The 17,930-nt window shown below is 57.7% G+C and overlaps 1 protein-coding gene across 1 annotated transcript in view; it reads left to right on the top strand.

Moving 5' to 3' along the window:
- The first annotated feature begins 8,313 nt into the window (after nt 1-8,313).
- The window catches only part of CACNA2D4 (calcium voltage-gated channel auxiliary subunit alpha2delta 4), an 81,632-nt gene continuing 72,015 nt past the window's right edge, over nt 8,314-17,930 (top strand). Inside the window, exons 1-5 of the mRNA XM_060167084.1 lie at nt 8,314-8,435; nt 12,300-12,381; nt 13,677-13,793; nt 16,872-16,931; nt 17,563-17,725. Of these exons, the coding sequence (XP_060023067.1) occupies nt 8,314-8,435; nt 12,300-12,381; nt 13,677-13,793; nt 16,872-16,931; nt 17,563-17,725 (544 nt within the window). The remainder of the gene's footprint in view (nt 8,436-12,299; nt 12,382-13,676; nt 13,794-16,871; nt 16,932-17,562; nt 17,726-17,930) is intronic.

Genomic DNA, 17,930 nt, shown 5'->3' with positions numbered 1-17,930 from the left:
TGGATGGCCCCTCACGGGCAGATCTGGGACTCACCAGGCTGAGCAAATGCAAACCCTGTTCTGATCCAGGCCATCTGCCGTGGGATGGGGCCTTAGGCAGCCTGCAAGGACGCCACACCCCAGCCCAGCCTGAGCCTGCAAGGGAGCCTCTGCCCTGAGCCCCGCCTCCAGTTACAGGCACTTTCGGAGCCCCTCCCCGAGCTGCCACTCCAAGCCCCCTTGGTCAACACTTGACCTTAGCCTGGAGGACGGAGCCTTTGGGTTCCCTCTGTGTCCCCACAGTGAAGCTGCTGTCCTGTCCTGTCCCCGCGGGTGCTGCTTGGCCTCTGGCCTGGACCATGTCACGTTGCCAATGCCCCATGTCCCACCCACAGCCTGTCAGATGGAGCACGCGGCCTGGCTCCGAGCAAGCCCTCACCTGTGGGTCAGGGCAGGGACTCGCTGGCTGGTAGCTTGAACTTTCCCTTGCGCGCTGTTCCTGGGGCTGAGAGAGCGTGGAAATTCACCAAGTGCTTTACCACAAGTCCCCCAGCTCCCCAGGCCCCTCGGGCCTCCTCCCCCACCCCTCCCAAGCACACTCATTTCCTCCAACTGTCCTCTTCCAGGTACTGATAGACCCCGCAGGTCCCCAAGGGGCCTGGCCAGCCTGTAATTAGCCCACGCCCCCTGCCCCGGGCTTCCAGGGGCCTGAGACTCTGCAGGCAGAAGTCGGGGAGCTGGTGTCCCGCGGCGAAGGCACCAGCAAATCTAGGCTGACGCTGTCGCCTGTATCCCAGCCGCGTTTCCGGTGACCGGTAGGGAGGATGCCTGTGGGACTAGAGGAGGCGCTGTGAGCTAGACACACAGCATCCTGGCCTTGCCTCTCCGCCCCTCCTCCCAGGTTGAGAGAGGACTGGCTGCGTGTGACTAAATGCATTGGGAATCTGAGCGCTCACTCTCCCCTCAGTCTCTAGAAGCCAGACTAGCACTTTGCAGCAGTGGGTGTTTTCAAATGAGACGCAGTCTCTGGGGGACCGAGCAGGGGAGCCAGACTCTGGCTCTGCCCAGGGCAGCTGCAGATCCCTCTCCCTGTCCCCCTACTTTTTAAAAAATTGTGATTTAAAAAGAAAACCCACATAACATAAAATTTACCACCTTAATCATTTCTAAGTGCACAGTTCAATACAGTTAAGTACATTCACATCATTGTGCGACCGTCTCCAGAACCCTACATCTTATAAAACTGAAGCTCTGTCCCCTCCCCCAGCCCCTGGCCTCACCCTCCTAATTCTCTATGATTTTTTACCTCCTCCAGGGACCTCATATAAGTGGACTCACGCAGCACCTGTCCTCTGTGATGGGCTTATTTCATCGAGCACAGTGTCCTCAGGTCCATCCATGGCGTAGCAGGTGTCAGAATCTCCTTCCTTTTTAAGGCTGAGTCACCTTCCACTGCGTGCAAAGAGCACACTGTGTTTCTCCATCATCTGTCGACGGGCACTCAGGCCCTTCCAGCTCGTGGTAACTGCGGGTCACCGCTGCTCTGAGTGGGTGCAGGTATCCGTGACATCCTCTGGCTCATTGGAAGATGAGGGGGAGACGGATGCCCCTGCGTGGCTGCCCGGTGGTTTCCAGGCCGGGCAAGAGCCCTGGGGGGGCTCCTCGGAGGCCCTGGAAGGGAGGGGAGGAAGAGCCCTCACCCTCACCTCCTCCCAAAGTAAAAGCTTTGGCTTTTACTCTCAGTAAGGTGGGCAGCCGCTGGGGCTTCTGAGCGGAGGGACGTGGGCTGACTCTAAAAGGACTCTCAGGGGCTCCCCTGGTGGCGCAGTGGTTGAGAGTCTGCCTGCCGATGCAGGGGACGCGGGTTCGTGCCCCGGTCCGGGAAGATCCCACATGCTGCGGAGCGGCTGGGCCCGTGAGCCACAACTACTGAGCCTGCGCGTCTGGAGCCTGTGCTCCGCAACGGGAGAGGCCACAACGGTGAGAGGCCCGTGCACCATGATGAAGAGTGGCCCCCACTTGCCGCAACTGGAGAAAGCCCTCGCACAGAAACGAAGACGCAACACAGCCAAAATAAATAAATAAAGGACTCTCAGCGGCTGGGTTTAGAATGGACGGAAGAGGGGTAAGGGCAGAGTCGGGAGGCCAGCTGTCAGAGGCCCTGCAGGAAACAGGCGGGACACTCATAATGGGATCATTGGGGAAAAGTTTCTTTTCAAACGTACGAATGGAGACGGCACACAGAGTAACCCAGGGCTTAGGAGCAGCTGAGCTGTAACTTCCTTCCACGTCATGGGGAGGAAGCAGTTACTCCGGGAGTCTAAGGGGGTGTGATGGTCAATTCCATGTGTCAACTTGACTGGGCCACAGGCACCAAATGTTTGGTCAAACATCATGCTGGCTGTGACCATGAGGTGCGCTCTGGACGAGATGAAGAGCTGGCTGTGACCATGAGGTGCGCTCTGGACGAGATGAAGAGTCTATAGTCTATAAAGCTATAGACTTGGGACGTCCCTGTTAGCCCAGTAGTTAAAACTCTGCTTTCCCACTGAAGGAGGCACAGGTTCAATCCCTAGTCAGGGAACATGCTGTGCAGTGTGGCCAAAAAACAAAGAAGCAGAAGAAAAATAAATAAATAAATCTATAGACTCAGGTAAAGCAGATTGCCCTCCCTGGTGTGAGTGGGCCACGTCCAGTCAGTTGAGGGTCTCAGTGGAACAAAGGGTGACCCCTCCTGCAAGTAAGACAGATGGCTGCCTGACAGCCTTTCAGCTGGGACATCGCTTTCTCCTTCCTTTGGACTTGAATTGAAACATGGCGGCTCTCGGAGGTCTCCAGCTGTCAGGTCTTTGGGCCCCAATGACACCCCGCTCTCCACGTCCCCGGGTTCACAGCCTGAGGTTTGGTCGGCCCACAATCGTGAGAGCGCCTTCCCTGTAATGAATCTGTTTCCCTTGCTACACACACCCAACCGGTTCTGGCTCTCTGTAAAGTCCTGACTAGCACAGGGAGGAAGCCATGCGGGGGCGGCCCGCGAACAGGAGTGGTAGTGCTGGGCCGGCCTGGGGCGGGCCTGCTCTCTCCAGGCTCCTGCTGGCTCCCCGCTGGACTCGGCTGCGTGGTCCATACAGGCGACCCCCGTGGGCGGGGCAGGAGCCTGGACACCAAACAGAAGGCGCGAACGTGCGCAGAGGGCAGGACGCTGCTGTGAGCCAGGGAAGGAGCCGGGCTGGCCGGGGCCCCGGAGGCCTGGGCTGGGCAGCAGTGGGCGAGCTCCGGATGTAGTCACAGGGCAGAGCCGGCACGAGAAAGAGGGGTCACGGCTGGCCCCAAGGTGGGTGCGGGGCAGCCAGAGGATGGGGTTGCCAGTGACCAAAATAGCCTTCTTTGCCTCCTGCAAAGATTGCTTTGGAAGAAAGGACTCAATTGCTAAAGAAACTGTTATGAAATCCCTGCTGTGATAGTTGACGTTTTGTCGACACACATCCCTGTATCGCCACCTGTCCTCCTCGCCGTCCCCTGGAGCACGGAGGGGAGGGATTCAGCGATCGGGGAGACTGAGCCTGGGTACAGGGCCTCCAGTACAGCTGTGTGTGTTCACAGTTGCTGGATGAAGGAAGGAAAATTGATGTGGAATGATGGGAACTACTGACCTTTCCTCCTCTGCTGTGGAGCTAAGCCTGGAGCCCTTATTCCTTCTATCTGTCTGTCCTTCCACTGCTCAGAGGACATGTGGGTGCTCACCAAGCATTGCAGTGCAAGGGTGTGTGCAGGGGGTGTGTGTGTGCAGGGGTGTGTGTGCAAAGGGTGTGTGCAGAGGGTATGCAGGGGAGTGTGTGCAGGAGGGGTGTGTGCAGGGGCGTGTGTGTGCAAGGCGTGTGTGCAGGGGTGTGTGTGTGCAGGGGTGTGTTTGCAGGGGGTGTGTGCAGGAGGGGTGTGTGCAGGGGGTGTGTGTAGGAGGGGTGTGTGCAGGGGCGTGTGTGTGCAGGGTGTGTGTGCAGGGGGGGGTGTGCAGGGGGAGGGTGTGCACAGGGTGGGCAGGGCTGGGGGCACACACTTCTCTCCCGCAGCGCAGGCCCGGGAACAGCTCACTAGCCAGTGCTCTCCGGGCAAAGGTGGGAACGTGTGGCCTGTGTGCACAGGAGCTGAGCTTGGGTTACAGACTCTTTTACATCTTTTGTGACCCTGTTCTTCTTCCTTCCTGTCCCCCCACCTCCCTGTTCTGCCAAACTTGTAAATCACTATTGTCCCATGGATGTGGGGTCGCAGCGGGTGAGGTTTAAGTTTGATTTTGGAGAGAGCTAATATAACCGCTGCCCAGTCTAGGAACAGCCTGACTTCCCCCAGCGTCCTCTCCCCTGTTCCCGTCTCTGCACCCCTGATCCCTCACACCCTCCCCCGCTCCCACCCCACTACCCTCGAGGTGGCGGTTTTAAGACAGGTGTGCAAATGTTTGCTGTTCTTCCCATTGAGAGTTGGGGCCCGCATCTGCTCCCTCAGAGCCCAGCCCAACCTGGCTACCAACTGGTAGCCCGTGGAATACACGAGGCGAGGCTCCGTGACTTCCAAGGCAGACCACAGGCAAAGGGTTCCACTGCGTTCTCTTGGGATCTAACTCTCAGAGCCCAGCCACCGTGCTGTGAGGAAACCCAAACAGCCCCTGAAGAGGGAAAGTCAGTCTCCCAACCCTTGGCCCCTGCTGAGGTCCCAGCCAACAGACAGCACCAAGCTGCCAGTCGTGTGAGCAAACCACCCTGCAGGTGGATCCTCCAGCGCCCATTAAGCTGCCCCAGCTGACACTGCACGGGACAGAGATGAGCCTTTCCTGCTGAGCCTTGCCCAGAATACCCATTTGGGAGCTAAATAGATAATTGCTTTTATTTTTAAGCCACTAAGTATAACTTAGTATGCAGTAATAAACAACTGATATCTCACTATTTCCTAAAAAGTATACACAACATAGTATGCCCATGGTTTCCTACTTTTGTTCCTTCTGTTTCTTATATCCCATCTGTTCCTTATAATGACCCCTTCAAGAGGCTCCTATTGGTGAACTCCTATTCATCCTTTAAAGCCCAATTCAAATGTCCTTTTCACTATGAAGCTTTCCCTAAAATTTCTCTCCCTCTTTTTTCCACCATAAGGAGAAAATGATTGTCCCTTCCACCATGGTGACAAATGCATCACTTATGCCTCACAGCACTCAGCCTGATTTAGCTGAGTGGTGGGTTTGAGACCAGCCTCCATGGATAGACTCTAAGTATGTATATCAAGCAACATGTCCAGTCTTCCTTCCAACACTGTGTCTCTCATCTCCAGTGCCTGGTGAGGGGCCGACACCAGGAAGATGCCCTAGGAAAGTGGGTTAAATTTATGGGGGTTGAGATGAAAGACTGACCAAGGAAAAGCTGGGATACTCTTCCCCTCATAGCCCTTAAGAATGAAGCCGCATGTAAGTTCCCTCCTCCCTGGCATAAGTGATATGCCTTCCTGGACGACAGGTGAAGGGTGAGCCCTGAGGTCTGAGGGCCAGAGGGCTCTCTGAGCTTGGTAATGCCCTTAGCTCTTGCTTTGGTCCCACCCTTCATTTTATTCCTGCTAAGAAATCCCTCCTCTGAAGGATTCAGCTCTGAAGTCCTCTGCCCTCCCCACTGCACCCCACAGCTCCTGGGGTTTCACAAGGTCCTGCAGCAAGAGGGGCCCAGTAGCTAGAGTGGGCCACAGTCGGCAACGCATACACAGCAAGATATATTTTAGAGCTATTAGAAAGGCATCTTTCTCTGCACAGCTGGTAGGGGCAACACCTCGCGCTCTACCCATCACCCTAGTTTCTTTGCAGGAACTCTGAGGGCTTCCCAGCAGGCTGGGTAGACCCAGGCCACCACCATGCCTGTAAAATGAGCCATGTGACATTGACAGAGATTTCTAGCAGGTCCCAGGCCTAGACTGTTAGAGTTGGTCATGGCCACGGTCAGCAGGTGCTAGAACAGGCAGGGGCCGTTCCGGGGGTCACAGCTCCCGTCATGTGGGGATGGTCACCCACAGTAGAGACAGAACACAGATACACAAGTGGAGAGGAAAGTGAGCATTTATTTAAAATGGAAGAGTCCGGAGGAAGGATAAATTAGGAGTTTGAGATTAACAGATACCCACTACTAGATATAAAATAGATAAACAACAAGGACCTACTGTATAGCACAGGGAACTGTATTCAATATCTTGTAATAACCTATCATGGAAAAGAACCTGAAAAATACATACATGTATATCTATAACTGAATCACCTTGCTGTACACCAGAAACATTGTAAATCAACTATACTTCATTTTTTTAATTTAAAAAATTTAAAAATTTTTTAACATCTTTATTGGAGTATAATTGCTTCACAATGGTGTGTTAGTTTCTGCTTTACAACAAAATGAATCAGTTATACATATATATATGTTCCCATATCTCTTCCCTCTTGCGTCTCCCTCGCTCCCACCCTCCCTACCCACTCCTCTAGGCGGTCACAAAGCACCGAGCTGATCTCCCTGTGTTTTAAATTAAAAAAAGAAAATGAAAGAGTCACTCCAAATCACAAATTTTAAGAAGTTGATGAATACCACAAAAATCACAAAACCTAGAAAAATTACACATTCTTTTTATTTATTAATTGACCAACACGCCTTTATGGTAATTTTTCTAATCTTGGTACGATTCATAATGAAAGATACGCAGAATCCACCCGAAATTCAGCATTCCTACGAACAACTCACGTGCCTGTAGAAATCACTGCCCTGCCAAGCTGAGCCTGGCAACGGAGCCCCGCCCACAGCGCGGACTCCCCGCCGGGGACACACAGGCGTTTGTCATGGGGACACTTGCTTCTCCTGGCATTCCTCTGTCGGTGGCAGCCCTGCGAGCCGATTTGCTGGAACCAGCAGGTTTGTCAGGACAAGATACACCAAGAAGCCCTCTGACCTGTGGAAGGCGTGCACTGTGGCCTCACGTGGTGCTAGCACCAGTTGGGACCCACAGACATAAGAATTTTGATCAAATTCTGTCGTGTGTAATTCCCGCCGGAAGAGGCGACAGCGTATGGCATGTTTATAGTTATGAACAGTCAACATCAACCGCTTGCTAGCAGGAGAGCCAGGCCCTGATGAGAACCAGGTCCCCTGCTGGCAGCTTCCGGCCTTGGAAGAATCTGCCTTGGACCGGCTCGTGGGCTTTTCTCCGTCCACTCCCGTGCGCTGCCAGTGGGGCACTGCGGGGCGCTCACGCGGCAGCTGGGTGTCCTGTCACGAGGCCAGCAGCCCCGCAGGCAGGCGGTGAGTGTCCCTGGAGCCGCCCTGCCCTGGATGGCTGCACACAGCTGTCTAGGTGGCTACACAAGCCGAACTGTTTCCCCATTGGCTTCCTCTTAGCTGCACCCCAAGGCCCAGGGCCCCCCCCGGCACCACCCGGCAGAGGGGACATCGGTTGGAGAAGCTGAAATGCAGACGGACGGAGGCCTTGACCAGCGGGGCTTGCACTGTCTTCCTTTCACATGCATTAGGTGCTCATTCCATACAAGGGTTGGGGGCAGGGGAGGGGCCTGGAGCTTCCCGGAAAAATGGGTCCCCAGCCTAGAACCGGGACAGGTGAGACGTGGGGGAGGTGAGGCCCAGGCTGTGGACGTTACCTCTGACCTGGCCTCTGACCTGGCCTGGACACAGGAGCCAGCACAGGGCCCCCTCTGTCCCCGAGCCAACAGGGATGCGACACTACCCCCAGGACCGTTCTGAGGTTTAAGGAGAGGGTCTGCCACAGCTCCTGGTAAGTCAGAGCGCTGGACACGCATCCAGGGCCAGTGTCACTGCAGAAGGTGCTCTCCAGGGACGGGTCTGCCTCTTTAACACAGGAGGCTGTGCTCTGACCCTCGTGGGGTGGGGGTGAGCCAGCCCTGCCTTCTGAAACCAGGGTAATCCCGCAGAAGTCACCCCCACCGCCCTCCTGCTGTCAGGCGGGGATTAGAGAGGAGGCCCGTGGATTAACCAGTTCATTTCGTCACACCTTCTCCCACCAGCCGCTCTCCTGGAAGTCTGCGGCTCAGGTAGGGCGGCCCCTCTGCAGGGCAGAGAAGGGACCCCCACCCACACTGGGCATTGCAGCCAGGACCCGACTGGAGGCTGGGGAACCCCAGGCTTTCCCCGACCCGGAAGGCAGAAGGCTCGGAGCCGTGCCAGGGATCTGGGCAGACAGAGCTCGGGGTCTGAGGCTGCTCTTTCCTCTCCCTGGCCCGACCCCAGCAGGGGCACCTTGCCCGGACCCCCCAGGGTCCACCCAGCTCCCAGCTCCACCCACGGCAGGATGCCCTCCCACCGGTGGCCAGAGGCCTGGGCCTCCCTGCAGAAGACGGCGGTCACCCTGTGCCTGTTGTGCAGCACGTCCCTGTCCCCCACGCGGGGGCAGGCCAGGATTCCTCTGGAAACGTAAGCCCCAAGAGCCCCCCACCCATAAACCCCTCCCTCCCTCCCCTCCCCAGCCCCCAGGCTCTCCAGGGCTCGGCTGCCCGCTCCCCCTGTCTTGCTGTGAAGACCTTTTCTTCACCGGCCTCTTCTCTCCCCCAAATCTCTGCCATATGGGGCCCTACCTTCACCCCCTGCCCAGACACCTGACAGTCCTAGGAGAACTGAGCACAGGGGCCCACACTCCTCCTGGGATGGCAGGCAGTGTCCCCAGACCCTGAGGGCGAGGCTCCTTCCAGGGCGATCGCACACTGAGGCAGCTCTAGTAGGAGCTGAGTTGCTGGACGTGACCATCTCAGCTCCACAAGGATTCGTTAGGAAACATTCTGAGAGGGTGAAGCGGTCCTAAACCGACCAATAGCTCTGCAGCCAGGAGCCAGGTGGATGTGCACGGTGGGGGCCGGGGGGTGTCTCCATTCCCTTTCTACACCTGCCTGCCTCCCTCCAGTCCCCAGTCCTACATCCTGTCACTAAGACCAGCTGCAGGGAAGCTATCGGTCATTCACACTTTGGTATAATCTAACTTAATGTGCGACTCTCTGGGGGTGTCTGGCCTTTAGTCCTTAGTTCTGGCGGTTCCGTTAAGGCCAGTTCTGATCCGTGTGGGAGCAGAACATTCAGGACTCAAGGGGCTACCTGCTCATCACACCTGAGCCCAGGAGGACAGCCAGCCTCGTGTCTGACAGAGGGGGTCCTGCAGCCCCACGAACACCTGGGGTTTGTGTGGAGCTGAGCTAAGGCGGGCTTTGAGCAGCTCTGTCCCCGTCGAGGGGTCCCACCTCTAGCTGTTACAGGCCTGGTGCTGCCAGGTGCTCTGCAGATGACCCTCCAGTCCACACAGTGAGGTGGGGAACGGTCTCCTGACTCTGCAGTAGAGGAAACGAGCTCAGAGAGGTCAGACGGCCACCCCACACTCACGCAGCCTGCAAATGGCAGTGCCACACTTGAACTCGAGTCGACCTGGCTGGGACCTCACCTCCACACCCACTGCCAGCCTGAACCCTTCATGGTGGGGGGAGGTGTTGAGAGTAACCTTCACCCGGAGCACACCCCAGCTAACAGTACCGGCAAGCTCCAGGGACAGGCTGAGCGCCGGCTATCGAAGGCTGGAGCCCAGGCCTGCGTAGAGGGGACCGGCCACACGGGGCGCCCGAGCGTCCGCCGAGGGGAGGGCCCACAGCCACGCCCGTGTCTGCACGCGCCCACCGCCCTGCAGCCAGACCTCCCCCGGGCTCCGGATCCCTGCCCCCCAGTGAATCCTTCCCAGTCTTTCCCCCCAGAGACCGGCGCCTCCCCCACGCCTTCCCCTCCCACTCAGGGCTCGGCTTCTCCTGCCTGCCCGGCTTCTCCCACCTCCCAGATCTGTTCCCACCAGGACCCCCAAAGGTCTCCCCGCCCAACCCAGTACACACTCCTGGCTTCACCTCCTGGCCTGCTCCCAACACTCGGCTCTCCCTTCTTGAGTCTCAGCGCTCTCCCGGGTCTGCCCGGGCGCCCACGTTAACCTTTGTCTTCCTCTAACGCCCCTTTCCCGCCGTCGGCCCCGGGAGCGCCGCTGCTCCCCGGGGTTTGTCCTTCACTCACAGACCTTCTCAGCCAGCACCCCCTCCCTGTGAGCCCGTCCGCCTCAGAACCCCGGCTCCCACCCACCAACCAGTGACCCCCAGCCCTGACTCCCCCTGCTAGACCCACATTCCGCTGCCACGGGCTGCTCTTCCTGAACATCACCGGAGCTTTGAAATTCAACTTTGTGTCTTTCCAGATACAATACGAGGGACTTACCTGGCAGTCCAGTGGTTAAGACCTTCCAGTGCCCGGGCTGGGGGAGGGGAGTCAGAGGCAGGTTCGATCCCGGGTGGGGGGAGCTAAGCTCCCACCTGCCTCGCAGCCAAAACACTGAAACATAAAACAGAAGCAATATTGTAACAAGTTCAATAAAGACTTTAAAAATGGTCCACATCCCCCACCCCCCAAAAAAAGATGCAGTGTGTTGGGTGCTTTCTGGGGCTGGGCAGCTCACAGCCGCCCAACGGCACCCAGTAGCCCTGCCGCAGGGACCTCCCCTCCTGCCTCTCCCGAGCTGCACGCGTCACCTTCTGCCCTCCCCAACTTGCTCCCCGATCGTCCTGATCGTCTTAATTTTATTCAATAATACCACCATCGGCGCAACCACCCAAGCTGGAGACCTGGAAGCCATTTTGTTACCGAGCCCAAGCGTGTACTGCTCGCCACACAACAGGCCAGTCAATCGAGAGACAAGTCGTTGGGGCAAAGAAATGGCGACTCTATTCGGAAAGCCGGCAGACCGAGGGCAGTGGACCAGTGTCCCAAAGACCCGTCTCACCCGGGTTGGAATTCAGGCTGCTGTTACACTAAAAGGGGAGGCGGTGTGTTCGGTTGTTGCCAACTTCTCGGTGCCAGGAATCCTTTGTTCTTACAGCTGTCCACGTAGGTCAGGTCATGTTGTTTCTATAAACCTCAAACAAGGAAATTCCCTGGTGGTCCAGTGGTTAGGACTTGGTGCTCTCACTGCTGTGGCCTGGGTTTAATCCCTGGTGGGAGAACTACGATCCCCCAAGCCGCGCCTCTCAGACAAAGAAAGAAAAAAAGAAAAACCTCCAACAAGGCAAATGTTACTCTCTCTTCTGCAACTTTTTATCTCTATATGCATGAAAAGTGCTACACCTTTAAAGGTCAGAGTCTTGAGAATGGGCTGTCCTGTATATTTCAGGCTATAGGCAACCTTAACTTGTAGCAAAAGCAATAGAATACAAAGGTTAAAATAAAAGAAACAGATCCACCGTGGAGTCAGGTTTGTTCATCCCTGTTCCAGTTTTTGACCCCTCCAAGCTCCTCTGTCCTCTCTACCTAGAGTTCTCGGCCAAGTCTCTTTGATGGGGGAGACTCTCCCAGACTTCAACACTGAGTCAGAGCCCACCTCTGCCAGGAAGCCTTCCCTCACCACCACCACCCCTCCCCCAGCTTCGATGGTGCCCCTTCAAACGTGCATGGCGCCCTCTGTACGTGGAGGGGTGTCGCTCTAACTGTTCCACAAAGGCAAAGACTGGGCACCGCTCCTGCCTGTGCACGATGTCCAGCACATAGTAGGGCCTCGATCATTGTCGGTTGAGTGACCGAACGAATGCTGACCTTGGCATGATCACGTGGGGGAACTCCTTCTGCTCCACCTGGAGAGGCTCAGGCACAGCCCCGTGTGGCCTCATCCCCAACCAAGGGCGGGATCTCGGGGCACTTGTGGGGGCGGGTCTCCCCGTGAGGCTGCCTCACCCTCCTGCCCGCCGGCCCCAGCCTCTCAGACTCGGCTCAGAGCCTCGGCCTCCCTGCCTCACGCGCCCTGCGCAGGGCAGCTGGGGGACGACTGGCCGAGGAGCTGCAGCTGTGTGAGTCCTTGGGGTCCCCCACCCTGCCTGGTCAACCCCGACCTCGTCCCTTCTTCTCCAGCCCTCAGGGGGCGGGGGCTAGGCTTGGCTCCGGGCAGTCAGCCCCTGCCCCCCAGCAACGGTGTTGGGATCACAGTGTGGCTGCCAAGCCTGATGGGTCCTCTGGGCCCCTGCCCTGGCCGGGAGGGACCACAGCTGCCAGTGTGTTTTCCTGGGTGTACGTCAGGGTGTGTGATTGCGTGTGTGCATCTGTGTATACGTGTGTGTGTTATGTGTGTCCCTGCATGTTTGTGCGGGTTTGTGTATGTGCACCGGTGGGTGTCTCTGCATGTAGACACTTGCCTCCTGTGTGTGCGCATCTCTGCGTGTGTCTCCTTGTGTGTGCTCACGCGTGAGTGCACACACACGTACTCCCACTGTCCTGCAGAGTGAAGCTGTGGGCAGATACCTTCGGCAGGGACCTGTATGACACTGTCACCAAGTACTCGGGCTCCCTCCTGCTGCAGAAGGTCAGTGACCGCCCCCCCTCACCCTGGGGCTCCCGGGGCAGCTGGCGTTAAGCCGTCCTGGTGGAGAAGCAGGATGTCTGGGTGTGAGGGCTCTTGGGGGTCATCTAACCCAACCCCCATTTCAGATAGGGAAACTGAGGCCCAGGGAAGGGAATGATTTGCCCAAGACACAGAGCAAGTCGGGGGGTGGGGTGCACAGTACGGTCGGGTGGCCAAGAGTGTAGTGTCAGCTCAGGGGCCTGGGAAACCCACGCCTAGATGGGATGGGGGGAAGAGATGGTGGGGTGAGGAACAAAGGGGAGAAGAAGCAGGAGCTGGTGGACCGGACACAGGCCTGCTGCCTCGGGGCAGAGAGAGGTCGGTGGGAAGACGCTCGGACAGAGAGCCGCCCACCCAGTGCTCGACCTGCCGCCACGTCTCCAAGCACTAGAGAGCCACCGGGACCCAGTGAGTCCAGTCCGGCCCCGCCTGGCCCCTGGGCAGGAGCTGAGCTGCCTGTGCACAGGCTGACAGCCGGCTTCTCGCTCAGCCCCCACAAGCTCCCATCCCGCTGGTATCCCGACTCCCAGGCCAGTGCTGAGGATGGCACTGCCGTCCTGCTGCAAGTCGCTGAGATCAATAGTCACCATCTAAGCCTCACTGCAGCTTCAGCACCTTTCTCTAAGTGCTGCGGAAAGGGGAGCCTCTGGCTTTTATGGCCGTGCTTGTCCCCTCCCCCAGGCTGGGGGCCCGCTGTCCTGACCGCAGGGCCGTAGCAGCAATGCCGGCTCCCCTCGCCACCGCACACAGGCTCCCCCCACCCTGTGGCCATTCTGGGTAAAAGCCTTGCACGTGACGCATCTTACAGTTTGGGGAACTGAGTAACTCGTGCCCAGGTGGCACCCAGGACACACGGTGAGGGAGTACCTCCCGGGGGCCCAGATGGCGACTCAGCGGCCCTCTTAATGCCCCCAGGCCCACTGGCCGAGAGTCAGGCAGCACCCACCCCTGCAGCGCATGGGGGGCACAGACACCACGAGCCTCACAGCCCCTGAGAGCAGCCCCTGCGCTGGCTGTGTGACCTCGGTCAAGCTCACGACCTCTCTGGGCCTCAGCCTCCCTCTGAAGGATGTGAATCGGAGGACATCTGATAAGAGGTGTCTCTCGTCGGTTGTTGGGGGAGGTTTTACGAGAACGGAGGGCCATGCTGGCCCCAGTGTGAATGCACCAGTGGGAGGATGGAGGCTGCCGGCAGCCGGGGATGGACGTCCAGGTACAAGACGACAGGTGTGTGTCTCTCCACGTACCCTGAACAGAAATACAAGGACGTGGAGCCCAGTCTGAAGATCAAGGAGGTGGATGGCTTGGAGCTGGTGAGGAAGTTCTCAGAGGACATGGAGACCATGCTCCGCAGGAAAGTGGCGGCCGTCCAGGTGCTCAGGCCTGCGGGCTGATGGGACACGGAACCCCCTCCCTGAGCCCCTCTACACCACCTTCTCCTGCCTTGTAGCCCATGAGCCACAAGACCCTTGTAAAGGACGGGGTGGGGGCAAGCGGAGAGTGGGGAGGGCCGGGCGGGCACCCTGCCTTAGGGAACAGCCTCCAGGGTTGGAGGGTCAACCATGGTGCTGAGAAGGACCTGCGTCAGGACCTCCGGTTCAGTGATGGGACAGAGCAGGGCAGAGTGAGGGCGTAGGAGTCACGGGCTGAGTGAATGGCGGGGGCTGGAGGGTGGGAGCGTAGGGGGGTGAGAGCGGGTGGCGTGAACTCCCTCTCTCCTCCCCCAGCCTCTCCCCTCCTGCCACACAGACCCGCCCTTCATGGCACCCAAGTGCTGCCCTGATGGGGGCCCAGGGCCCAGGTGTTTCGTCACTGCACAGCCACCTGGCTTGGCCTGGTAGAAACGGGACGTGTCACTTCCCTGGCATGAAGTGCTTCCCTGACCCCTGTGGGGACCTGGCTGGTGTAAACCAGCAGGTGCTGTGTGCCAGGAATTGGCCACCCCAGACCAGCGTTACCCCCTCCTTTGGGGGGTCCAGGAGAACAAGGAGGGAGGAGAGGGGTCTGGGCTGCGGACCCGCCGGGGAGGCCGAGGCTGTGCAGACGATGGGCGAGGGTGGCCGTGGTGGGGGGACAGGCTGCAGCCCCACCGGTGTCCGCCCATCTCCCCGCCTCCCCGCAGGTTGCCGGGGCCCCCTCTCCCACCTGTGACGATTTTCAGCCTCTTCTCTGCAGGCTTAGTTAGGGCAGGGGCTCTTAGCGTCAGGAAGCAATGAGGGATACCTGGGGACCACCCACAGCAGGGGAGGCTGACCCCCAGAGAAGCCAACACAGTAGCAACACCCGCCTCCTTCAGTCGGCTGGCCTGGGCGAGTGCAGACACCGGGGCACAGGGACGCCTCCCTTTAGGTGCCAGCCCTCCTGGCGCCAGAGAACAAGAGGTCCTGAGACACCTCCAGAGCCCGGGGCGCTGGGCTCCGGGGGCTCCAGGGGCGCCGCATCCTTTCCACGGCCCCAACACGGAAAACCAACCCGGGGGCACTTGCTCTGTGGACCTTCTCCAAGCTTGAGGCCCTGCTCCCCCAGGGCCAGCCACGGACCCTTCTATGAGGGTGCCCGTGGGGAAATTGCCTGGAGAGCGGCACTAAAATAATCTTTGCCCCATGGAATTTCTTCATCACATCTCGGCATTGGGGGTCGGGAGTAGGGAAGCAAGGAGGGCCCTCCCTCCTTGTTGGGGATAACGCTGGTTCTGCCCAGTGTACACGAGTGTAAATAGAGACCCGGAGGGCAGCGGCTCCCCCTGGCAAAGCCAGCTTAGGAGCTCTGGTCTCCTTTCCCCCACCCCCGGGTTTACTGAGGTATAATTGACAATCAAAAGTTGTGTATACTAAGATGTACAACCTGATGGCCCGATATACACATCCATTGTGAAACAGTCACCCCAGCCAAGCCAGCCACCTTATCCATCACTCACAAATGGTAATTGTATTAAGGATACAATGCATTAAGGATAAATGGTATTTTCCTCCCTCCCTTCCTTCTTCCCTCCCTCCCCACCCCTTTCTTTCTTTTTGTATGAGAGGTGAGAACGCCCAAGAACAACCCTCTTAGCAAAGGTCAAGCACACCCTACAATATTGTCACCTAAGCCACCTTGCTGTGCATCAGCTCTCCACAATTCACTCATCTTGCACAGCCGAGACTCTGTACCCCTCGACCAGCGCCCATTTCACCCTCCCTCAGACCCTGGCAACCGCCATTCTACCCTCTGTTTCTAGGAGTTTGACTAGTTTAGATCCACAGTAAGTGACTCCATGCAGTATGTGCCTTCCTGCATCCAGCTGATTTCACTTGGCCTGACGTCTTCCAGGTGCACCCAGGTTGTCACAGATGGACCAATTTCCATTTGGAAAGAGCCCAAATGTCCACCAGCTGTTGAGCAGATAAACAAAAAGTGGGCTATCCATAAAATGGAATATTATTCAGAAATAAAAAGAAATGATCCCACGTGCCTCAGAGCAATTAAGCCCGTGCACCACAGCTACTGAGCCCGTGGGTCACAACTACTGAAGCCCGTGCTCCTAGAGCCCGTGCTCTGAAACAAGAGGAGCGCCACTCGCCGCAACTGGAGAAAGCCCGCGCGCAGCAACGAAGACCCGATGCAACCAAAAATAATAAATAAATTAAATAAATAAATTACTAAGAAAAAAAAGAAATGAATACATGTTAAACATGTCTGATACATGTTAAAATATGGATGAACCTTGGAAACATTGTGCTAAGTGAGAGACTCCAGACACAGAAGGTCAAACACTGGCTGACTCCACCTTTGGCTGCTGACTGTGTACAGACTGAATACAGAGGGAGAGAGACACACAGACACACATTTTAATAGACTCTATTTCTTAAAGCAGTTTCAGGTTGACAGCAAAATTGTGAAGAAAGTACAGAGAGTTTCCATTTACCCCCCTCCACAAACACAGCCCCCCCAAAACTATCCACACGCCCACCAGACGGTGTGTTTGTACAATGAACGAACCTACGCTGACACGTCATTGTCACCCAAAGTCCGCAGTCTGCATGACGGTTCGCTCTCGGTGGTGTACGTTCCGGGCGTTTGGACAAACGTATGACGACGTGTCTCCATCATCAGAGATCACACAGAGTAGTTTCCCTGCGCTAAGAAATCCTGCTTGCCGGCTACCCATCCATCCCTCCCCACAACCCCCTGGCGACCACTGACCTTTGTGCTGTGTCCCTAGCCTCACCTTCCCCACAATGTCATGTAGCTGGAAGGACTCAGTGTGTCACCTTTCAGACTGGCTTCCTGTCCCTGTGACACGCACCTGCCTTCGGGCTACTGTGACTCGTGACGCTGTGAGCATTCGTGCGCAGGTGCTGGTCCGAGAGTCTGTCCCCAGTTCTCGCGGGTGGGCCCTGGCAGTGGACCTTACGGGGCCTCTGGCCTCCTTCCCGCACTGACTCTCCCCTTCCCATCCCCGCCCGCAGAATCTGGTCGAGGCTGCCGAGGAGGCCGACCTGAACCACGAATTCAACGAGTCCCTGGTGGTGAGTCGTCCCCTCCCACAGCCCTGGGAGGTACGGTGCCTAATGTCCCAGCGCCCCAGGGGCTGGGGCCGCCTGAGGGTGGGACATGGGGTGGGAATTGCATAGGCCCGGCTCCATCTTTCAATGTGCACCGGTTTGTATGACGCTGTAGAGGTTTCATTCTGAACCACTGTATCTGAGGAGACATTTATGGCTGGCCAGAGGCCAGGCTGCAGGCCTTCTCTTCAGAGGGAAGCCCCCTGCAGGAACCCCCATTTTGTCCCCCAGGAGCCCTCCCCCCCTGCAAGATCTCGGGGTGCTGGCCAGGCTGCCTCCATCTGTCCACCTCTCCCTGAATCTGTGTCCGCCTGTCAGTCTCCAGTGCTGGCTGCGTCCACATACGCCAAAGTGGGGACTGAAGCCATAATCTAGACGGTTTACACCAAAACCCAGAAGAACCAACCATCCGATCCAATGTCTGGATGGGTATTTGCCCCGAATCAGTGATCGTGGCCGGAATCCTCCGCCAGTGTGGACGTGGCGGTCAGTCTGTCCGATATCCATCACGTGTGACGCTCTCTCTCTCTCTCTCTCTCTCTCCCCTTCCCCTCCCTGGGCCCCCTGCCCTCCCGTCTTCTCGGTGTCGCCCTAGTTTAACTATTACAACTCTGTCCTCATCAATGAGAAGGACGCAGGCGGAGCCTACGTGGAGCTGGGGGCCGAGTTCGTCCTGGAGGCCAACGCGCACTTCAGCAACCTGCTGGTGAACACGTCTCTGAGCAGCGTGCAGCTGCCCGCCAACGTCTACAACAAAGGTGACCGCCAGGACCCCAGCCCGCAGCCCCGCCCGGAGCAAACGGAGGTCCCTGGGGAGGGGGAAGAGGAGTGCGGGTGTGGACAGCAGTCGTGGGCGGCGTCGCTGCAGGCTGTGGGCACACGGGTGTGTGTGTGTGTGTGTGTGCACGCATGTTCCGCGGGGGAAGACTGATCTCGTTTCCCCTGCACTTCCTCCTATAATCG

Source organism: Lagenorhynchus albirostris, chromosome 11 (genome assembly GCF_949774975.1).
Source record: "Lagenorhynchus albirostris chromosome 11, mLagAlb1.1, whole genome shotgun sequence".
Lineage (NCBI taxonomy): Eukaryota > Metazoa > Chordata > Mammalia > Artiodactyla > Delphinidae > Lagenorhynchus > Lagenorhynchus albirostris.
Note: the sequence above shows the minus strand (reverse complement) of the source record. Positions and strands in the feature narration are given on the sequence as shown.